Source organism: Chelonia mydas, chromosome 12 (assembly GCF_015237465.2).
Source record: "Chelonia mydas isolate rCheMyd1 chromosome 12, rCheMyd1.pri.v2, whole genome shotgun sequence".
In the NCBI taxonomy this organism is placed as follows: Eukaryota; Metazoa; Chordata; order Testudines; family Cheloniidae; genus Chelonia; species Chelonia mydas.
In genome coordinates this window covers 6,571,641-6,580,996 of record NC_051252.2, presented here as the reverse complement: position 1 = coordinate 6,580,996, position 9,356 = coordinate 6,571,641, and the positions used below count along the sequence as shown (strand labels likewise).

The following is a 9,356-nucleotide window of genomic DNA, read 5'->3' as shown; positions in this document are numbered from 1 at the left end:
ATTGCCTAATTTAAACCTCAGAGCACAGGGCTGGTGACAGAGCCAGAGAGAGAGAGAGAGGAAGCAGGACGGTGCAGAGAACCCTGTGGATAGAAAGAGAAACTTACACGAGAAAGGAGAATGGTGAATCTGCTGCACAGCATGAAATACTCCTTCCTGGTGACAACCCTGAGCCTCCTGCCACTGCTGGGTGAGTAGAGGAGAAGATGCTAGTGGGGGGAAGCCAACCACTGTGTGTGTGTGTCACCTGCAGATGCTTTGGGTGCTTTCCTATGCTTTGGCCTAGTGTATCTGGGGCTTTGAGAAAGAAAAGGGAAAAGTGCCCCCCGCCCTTAACAGGCTGTTTAACCACGGGACTGCAGTGCTGGTTTAACCAGTGGGACAGACTCTTCCATTTGAAAGGGGGAAGGATAGTTCAGTGGTTTGAGCATTGGCCTGCTAAACCCAGGGTTGTGAGTTCAATCCTTGAGGGGGCCATTTAGGGATCTGGGGCAAAAACTGGGGATGGGTCCTGCTTTGAGCAGGGGGTTGGACTCTAGATGACCTCCTGAGGTCCCTCCCAACCCTGAGATTCTATGAAAGGCCAAAGTGATCAGCTGAGAGCTAGGAATGGCAAGAGAGATGGTTTCCCCTAAGCTTTTGCGCTATATGTTGCATTGCAGCCCGGTGGGGGGCCTGCCCTCTGATCACGTGACCAAGTTTGGCTTTTTGGCTGACTGCAGCGCCAGTCCCCTGGTGTCTGACGGGGAGCGGCTGGTAGGGTGATTTTTGTGCTCCCTGCATTGTCGTGGATAGGGCAGTTTGGGAACCAACTTCATGAGCATTCACCCAATCCAGTGGAAAGGGATCGCGTGCCATCGCCGGCTGTGTGCTGAGTATACTGGCTACACCCCGGGAGGCCAGATCTGCTTTATTGCCGAATGATGCGGGGGTGTCTAGAACACCTCTGCTAGGCCCTGGAACATCACACATTAGCCAGAGCTGGGGGAATCCTGCCAGAAGTATCTATGCAAATATGCTCCAAAGATAATCTGAGCATTTGCTGTGGGCCGAGCCAGCACCCACTGCAGTCACTGGGTGTCTTTGCAGGGACTCCAAATGGGGCAGGATCAAGCAAACACTCACGCAACATTCAAGCCTGACCTGAACATGAAAATCTGTTAACCCTTGGAGCCCGGATTACCAGCCCAACGAATGCAATGTACTAATGTATCTTTTATGTGTATCGTTCTCTCTCGACATAGCTAGACTCACAGAAATGTGGGGCTGGAAGGGCCCTGGAGAGCTCCAGCCCCCTGCTAATCTTCTGAGGTTTCTTAGCTAGAAAAACCACTGTTTATGCAGTTGTATTGAAACAGAGCCCTGGATTGAAAGGCACTAGAAATAACTGGCTAGCCCATGAGCTGCTACATCGCTTCAGATGAGCTGAGGATCTGGCCCTGTGTCAGTAGCATGCCCGTGCTAGGTATGAGGGACAGTGATCTGCGATACGGATTATTACCTATTCCGTGTAATAGCGTCCTGTGTATCGTTAGGGTGCTGGCACACCGGGAGCTGTAGGTCTGGCCGGGGTTTTGCTATTGGCATCTGTGCCATGCTGAAGATGTGCGTGAACTCAATGTGGGCGAGGCGATTCAGTCACAATCTGCATGTGTTTGGCTCGGGGTCCTGCATGTGGCTGAGGCAAAGGAGTGATATTAAAGGACCCTCCACTGATGGTCTCGCCTCTCCTAGTCCTTCCTGTTTCCTTCCCTACAGGTTCTTGACATTCTTGCCCTACGCGCCCTGCTCCAGGGGCTCTAAGCCAACGGGAGGGAACCGGTGGAGGGAGGGAGAGATGTGGGGAAAGAAACGAAGGCGAGGAGGAGAGACAGGACAAGACAGACTGAGGCTGGCTCCAGTGTCGCGGGAGCGAGGAAGCGCTGAGTGATTCAATGGCTCTTCCGCTGGGTCTCATGCATTGTGGTGATGATCTTTTCCCTCCTCTGATGTCACTCACTGACCCTGGTGGTTTTGTCCATTTCCTTTTTGTTCCAGACTGCGTCAGAGGACAAGACAAGTGCCAGGGTGAGTCCCCTCCTCTGCTGAACCGGGCCGCGTGCCCTGGGGCTGGGCCGCAGGTGCAGATCCATGTTAGGCTTGCTAAGGATGAATCCCAGGGGACCTCCCTCTGCCTCTGCTTTCCATTTTCCTTCCTCCTCCGATGCGAGAGTGCCTTAAACAGCCACCCAACCCAGACCTCCTCCCCAATCCTGCACCCTCAGCTCCCATGACCCAACGAGCCAACCACCTCCTGTCTCTGCGATGCCACGAGGCACTGCCAGGGCTGGGCTGATGAGGGAGAGTAACCACAGCCCGAAGGCAGAGTGGAGCTACCCCTGTTCAGACAGACTCCACTACATCCTGTGGGAGAGAGGGCCACAGCCTCGTAGAGTGGTCTGAGGAAGGAGCCCCCTTAGGAGGCCCTCAGTCAATCCGGGCTGTGCTACTAGATCTGCTGTGTGACGTGGGCAAGTCACTTCACTTCCGTTTCTCTGGTTCCCCATCTGCCAATGGTGATGAGACTAGTGACACACCTACCTCTCCCGGGTGCTGTAGGATTAATTATCCAATGTCTGCACAGGGCTAGGAAGATAGAAAACTAAGTACTGCCAGGAAAGCTCTCCTTCATATTCAGCCCACATTGCTATTGTCTCACTTTCACCCATTACTCCTGGTTATACCCCCTTAGCCCACCCGAACAGCCCCTTAGCCCATCCTGGGCTCTGTTCCATCGGCTCACCCCAGATGTTCCTAAAAGCCTGGGAGATGCTTTAAGTGCCTAGCTGTAGGCTGCTCCCACAGGTTTATTGGTAGAACCACATCCCATTCAGGGATTTACGTCCAGGGAATTCAATCTGACCATTAACCAGGCCACTGCCACCAAACCTCCCTGGTGTGACTCCATGAAGTGCTGCCCTCCCCGTGGGGGCTGACTTTCAGGTTCGTTTGGATCTGGATGTTTGGTTTAGACCCATCTCCGGCTAGAATCACATGCACCATGGTCTGCCTTCATTTGCAAGAGCCTGAAAGCGGCTCTATATGAGGTCTCATGCTGAGCTGATTCTCTCTCTCCCTTGCCAAGTCACAATGCAATTAGATTGGTCCCATGGGACCAAGGCAAAAAGGATGAGAGCCCAGATCGCAGGCTAGGAGTGAGGAAAGTCTGCTTGAAGTACGAGGAGATGCTGTTGCTGCAGGCAGAAGGTCAGGTGAGGAAACCAGTTTCCAAACCTGAGCTCCCCCTGGCAGCAAAAGTAGATCCCAGGGGAGGGCAGAGACAGTGCGTCTTGTGTTGCTCTCAAGAACCTCTCCTTCCACCTGGCCAGCCATGGGGTTCTGCTGCTGTTCTGGCAGGCTCCCGAGCGAGCCGGATTCAGCCCTCCTCGAGAGCTGGCATGGGTGCTAAGCGGCGGAATCAAGAGGCAAATGGACGTCAGGATCCCCGCGGGAGGGAGAGAGACCGAAAGGAAGTCGGTGCAACTCCTTGGACATCAGGGGCGTTGCAGGTGTTCGTGCCAGGGTGAATCCAGCTCAGAGCATCTGTGCAGGTCAATCCAACACAGAGGGCAGGCTCTGATCTACTGTCAGATTCCTCCGGCCGTGCAATGAAAGCTCGGCAAAGGGCTGCCAAGGCTTACAGATCGCATCCCGGCACAGCTAATCAGCCTCCCGCTGCTCCCCTGTGAGGTGCCCAGCTGCAGTCCCTCTGAGCCCCTGAAATAGCTTTGGGGGGGGGGGCCTCGTGGTTCTTCTCTAGCCCATTAATTTCAGGCAGTCACAGCCTCCTGGAGACTGTTACTCACTTTCCTTTGTTCTTGGTAACCCTGGGTTTCCAAATTGCTCCCTGCACGTTCCCTGACAGCCAGAGGGTGAGCGAGATATGGGGTGACCTGGGAACACCCCCGCTGCTGTGTTTGCCTCCCTCAGCTTTGCAGAAAGAACCCAGGGGGGACTCTTACCCCAGCTGCTGTGACATCGGCCTGATCGAAGGAGATTTACCAGTACAGCTGGAGTCAGCCAGGAAAATCACGAGCATCCCCGCCTCGTGTGAGGAGCTGCTGCAGGAGAACAACACCTTCTGCAGCTGTGTGAGGGACAAGATCCACAGGTACGAGGGCGCACACGGGAGCGGGAAGGAGAGTGTCACCCGGGCAGGGCTCTGTTGGAGAAGGTCCCTCATGGCTAAGGGAGACGGACAGGCCAGTGCTACAGCAGCCAACCCAGGATTCCCCCATGTCCTGGCCCAGGAGGGAGGAACCTGGCCCAGAGGTCCCCCTCATTCCACCCCAGCAGGAGTGGGCTCGTCCTCTGGACAGAGGGGGTCTATGCCAGAGTTTTCCCCAGCCCACTCCAGGACAGAGGGGTCTGTCAGTCCCACAGTTTGCCTTGTGCTGAGGTGAAGGGTTCGTGACCTCCCACCCTGGGAAGGGTTATTCCCATAGTCCACACCAGCTGGGCTCTTTTCTGGCTCTCTTCCCTGCTCCCCATTAGCTTAAATATGCCTAGGAAGCACTTCCCTTGTGTCAGCTTCCTGGGGACAGGACACTTAGTACATGGTGGCCATTTCCTGCCTGGCAGGAACAGCTGCACCCCCTCCATTCACCAGTTCTCAGCATGTCCTTCCTCCCGTTGCAGCTTCTGGCCTGACTTCGAGGAGTACCTCACCGGGAACGATGTGAATGAGAGCATCATAGACATAACAGGGGCAAAGGCGCGGGTCCAGAACGTGAGGACCTCCATCGCCCACGATCTCATCTTCACACTCCCGCCGAATGAGGTAGCAAACACCTTCCTTCCAAAATGGCAGCATCTTCTCCTTCTGAGCAGGGGCGAAATAAATCATTGGGCCTCTAGCTTCTCAGACAGATACCTCAGGGCCTGGGTGATAGCATGGGATGGCTGCACTACCAGAGTGCTGAAGGAAACTGCCGTGTGGCATTAACCCCTGCTAGTGCACTGCAAGCCATGATGCAGCCAGGTGCTTCTTCAGAGCTCATGATTCCAGCTGCACTAGAGCTATGAAGAAAAGAGCCTCTTGAAAACACCACTAGAGAAGGTGGGGGATGCTGGCAGCTGTATCTTGCTATCTGTAGCTCTCACATTCACCGCAATGGTTGGTGTGGGCCAAGTTAGTGGAGCAAACGTAGGGCACCGAGGTCCTCCTTATCTGCAAGAACTTCGTTCTTCTCACAGAGGTTATGCCCAGCCTGTGTGGCAACAGCTAGGCTGCAATGTTTTCTAGTGGCTAGAGTGGAGAACTGAGCATCAGGACTCCTGGGTTCTAGGCCCAGATCTGCCACAGATGCTCTGAGTGACTTAGAAACAGGAAGTGACTGATCCTGTCTTTTGTTTCCCCATCTCTGTAGTGGGTAGAATAATATCCACCTCACAGGGGCTTCATTAATGTTTGTAAAGTGTTTGTGGATCCTGAGATGGAAGGTGTAACAATGCTGCACTTGGTGGGACACTTCTGAGAGTATCAATTCAGGACAAATTGCTTAAATCAGGGCAATTACAGCCCAAGGCTGGGGTTCCTTTGCACACCAAGGCCAGCCAAACAGAGAAGACTTCAGTTTTACCCCACTGGCTAACCACAAGTCACACAAGCAATTCCCTTAGACACTCCAGTTTCCCAGGTTTCAGAGTAGCAGCCGTGTTAGTCTGTATCCGCAAAAAAAACCAGAAGTACTTGTGGCACCTTAGAGACTAACAAATTTATTTGAGCATAAGCTTTTGTGAGCTACAGCTCACTTCATCGGATGCACGAAAGCTTATGCTCAAATAAATTTGTTAGTCTCTAAGGTGCCACAAGTCCTCCTTTTCTTTTTCCAGTTTCCCAGTATCACCACCAGTGCCACTCATTATGGGGATGACTGGTTATGAAAACCAATACCCCAGTAAAAGAAAAAAGGTTCTCCTCATCCCAAAAGACCAAGCCCCAGACCCAGGTCAATATACAAATTAGATCTTACCCACAAATCACGCTGTTACCAATCCTTTAGAATCTAAAATCTAAAGGTTTATTCATAAAAGGAAAAAGATAGAGATGAGAGCTAGAATTGGTTAAATGGAATCAATGACATACAGTCATGGCAAAGTTCTTGGTTCAGGCTTGTAGCAGTGATGGAATAAACTGCAGGTTCAAATCAAGTCTCTGGAGAACATCCACAGCTGGGATGGGTCATTCAGTCCTTTGGTCAGAGCTTCAGTTTGTAGCAAAGTCCCTCCAGAAGTAAGGAGCAGGACTGCAGACAAGATGGAAATGAGGCAGCTGCCTTTTATAGTCTCTTCCAGGTGTAAGAACACCTCTTGGTTCTTACTGTGGAAAATTACAGCAAAATGGAGTTTGGAGTCACATGGGCAAGTCACATGTCCATGCATGACTCCATTCTTTACAGGTGGCAGCCGTTGCTCACCTGCTATCTTGAACATCCCCAGGAAGACTTCTTATGTGGATTGGAGTCTTCCAAGGTTTATTATCAGTTAAGTGTTTCTTGATTGGGCACTTAACTTGAAAATTCCTTTCTCAAGAAGCTGACCAAATGCTTTACTAAGGCTACCTCAGAATACAAACACATTGATATACAAGTACATAGCCAATATTCATAACTTCAACTACAAAAATGATGCGCACATTCAGACAGCATAATTATAATTAGCAAATCATAACCTTTCCATAGACACCTCACACGACACCCTTTGTACAATATTTGCTGCAAATATATAACAGTGGTTGCAACAATGATTTATGTGGTCATAGGTTATGTCAGTAACGTCACAGAAGGTGCTCTAGAAGAACAAGGCATTGTTAGCAAATAATAATCAACTATTAATGGTCCATGGCGTAGGTCCCCAAGGAGCTAGACACAAGTGTGAAGAGGAACGTGAGCAACGTAAAACTCCCCAGGGGACTATTTCAGTCCATTCACAACGAGACAGACTACGTCAAAGTGGCGGTGTTGGTGCTCGACGTTGGACAAGTGGGCCTGTTTAAGGTAAGTGTTGCCGTAACAGTCAGAGCAGAGGTTCAGCTGATCTCTTAGCCATCCTGCCTCTGGCCCTGAGCAATCCCTGATTCTCCAGAGGAAGGCGAACGCCCCCATCACGCATCTCACTGACCAGGCGGTGTTGAATAGGGAGTGGTCGGCTATGGCGGGGATCAGATTATGCCTGGCAGCACGAGGGTACATTCTCCTTATGAAGTAGACGCTGACCCATGACAGCCACTACTTGATTCCACAGCTGATGAGGAGAGGTATAAAGGCCAGGTGACTGAATTAACTCCTTTGTGGCCATACAGAGTCTTATAGGACCCATGGCAGCACAAGGGCTGCATTGCGATGCTGCACCCGTCGGTGGGGCAGCAGCAGGGAAACAAGCCTAGGACTGCTGGCTCTAAAGGCATGAACCTCGACTACCTGAGCTAAAGGATCCAGCCCTGTTAGACAAGGGGGGCTCATCAACCACTGAGTCTCCACTAGAGAGAGACAGAGCACTGCACTAAGTGGGTACGGGTTCTACTACCCTTGTGAGCTTGAGGTCCTCAAGCGTACAGACTAACTGTGGCCATGGAACTATGCCAATGTCCCGCAGGACCCTGACCAGACGGGCACCATGCTAGACAACGTCATGGTCAGTGTGAAAGTGGGAGGCAGGCAAATCACCAGACTCAATGAATGTGTAGAACTCACCTTCTCCCACGGACTACTGCCCCAGGTAGGCCAGCATTCCCCTCCCCTCTCCTCCTCACCGAGGGAGGCCACCCTGCTCGCTAACCCACTCTGTCTTTGCAGAACGTGACCCGTCAGTGCGTCTTCTGGGACACCAAGAAAGGTACGTGAGGCGGAGGGCCTCGGCAGGACTGAGAATAAACACTAGCTTCACCCAGGGAGTGCAGGCAGCCCCTGGCACAGCCCAGGAGAGGCCTGAGACGAGAGCAGGAAAAGTCTTGCAGAGACAAGCCACGCGTCCGGAAAGGACTGCACCTCGGGCCTACCAGGGTGGGACTAGATCCGCGGGACCCTGCCGCCCTGCCAACCCCTCTGTGCTGAGAGCTAGGAGAGTGGGGCAGGGCCAGTCTGCCTCTTCACCTCTGTGGAGCGCCTGCGCCCTCCAGCGCTGAGGCCTTGTCTGGAAGGCGACACGGACACCCTTGGGCGCCGGCGCTCACTCAGAATTGGTTGGGCTGCGGTTGCTTGACGTGTTTGGCTTTTTGTGTCTTTTAACTGCAATTGCTCACAAATTTGAAGTGCCCAGTCCGGGGTCCGTTCCTGTTCAACGGCGTGGGGGCAGGCCCTCAGGCAGGCAGGAACCACGAGAGCCAATGTCTTGTTAGAATAATCCCCAGAGAGGCCTCTGGTGAGCAGAGCTCAGAATTTCCCTGTAGCCAGGTGGGCGATACAGGAACCTGCACAGAAATACCAGCCCGTGTACATGTATCTGATGGGCCCCTCCCCTCATCATCTCTGCCTCAAGATGTATTTCACATTTAATAACTTAATGTCCAGGTTCTGGCTGTGCCAGAGGCGGTCACATGGTATATGTCCTTTGTTCTCATAGGCTAGACAGACACCAACCTATGTATGTATATGTCCCCCATTAGTATAGCATCTGAGCCTATACCATGGTCTTTGCAAGCCATGACAGATGAGGCCTTTATCCCACCCCAAGTCCTTTCCTTCACCATCCCCTCCCCAAACTGGAGGCTTTACTCGGTCTCCAGGGCACTCGCTTTGAGGTCTCCAGGGCACTCGCAGGGCCATTCAGCTTCCGTTTCTCATTGGTGGCTGTGCGCAGCGAGGATTGAGGATGTGCTTGGTTTCCACTCTGTGGTTTCTCCGTGTGACTTTTGCAGGCAGGCACGGAGGATGGAACACATCTGGCTGCCTCACCGAACTCAGAGACAGGGGGACCCTGTGCTGCTGTGATCACCTGACCTTCTTCACCCTCTTAATGGTATCACGTATCCTCTGTACCTACTGCTTTTACATTGGCTTCTGCTGCCTGCTCCATCCTGAGCTCTAGAGGCCAGGTCCAATCTGCGCTGGAGCTGTTCCATATATGAACTGGCATGATGGCTGTACGTTTACACCTCATCTGAGGCCTGTAGAAAGTCAGCCCAGCTCCAGTGACAAAGCTGGGCTCCACCTCTCCAAGCCCCTGGTCTCTAATCAGCAACAAACCCAACCCAACACCTTCAGTGGCTGGATGGTGGAGGGGGACGTTCTCCAGCTAAGCATCTGGCCTGCAATACCAAGGCAGAGAGACTTAAATTCTCGCCTCCCCAGTGAGGTGCTGCCCAGTCTTTACTGTCC

At 52.6% G+C, this 9,356-nt stretch overlaps 1 protein-coding gene across 3 annotated transcripts in view; it reads left to right on the top strand.

Annotated features, from left to right (window-relative positions):
- ADGRG3 (adhesion G protein-coupled receptor G3) overlaps positions 1 to 9,356 on the top strand; it is a 14,389-nt gene continuing 5,033 nt past the window's right edge. The window contains exons 1-8 of one of the 3 annotated variants that reach the window (XM_043526310.1): positions 1 to 190; positions 2,038 to 2,067; positions 3,970 to 4,150; positions 4,678 to 4,819; positions 6,891 to 7,037; positions 7,636 to 7,758; positions 7,836 to 7,875; positions 8,897 to 8,997. In XM_043526310.1, coding sequence (XP_043382245.1) covers positions 121 to 190; positions 2,038 to 2,067; positions 3,970 to 4,150; positions 4,678 to 4,819; positions 6,891 to 7,037; positions 7,636 to 7,758; positions 7,836 to 7,875; positions 8,897 to 8,997 — 834 coding nt within the window. In that variant the 5' untranslated portion in view covers positions 1 to 120. The remainder of the gene's footprint in view (positions 191 to 2,037; positions 2,068 to 3,969; positions 4,151 to 4,677; positions 4,820 to 6,890; positions 7,038 to 7,635; positions 7,759 to 7,835; positions 7,876 to 8,896; positions 8,998 to 9,356) is intronic. The other 2 variants (XM_027825709.3, XM_037878068.2) reach the window with 2 other exon arrangements.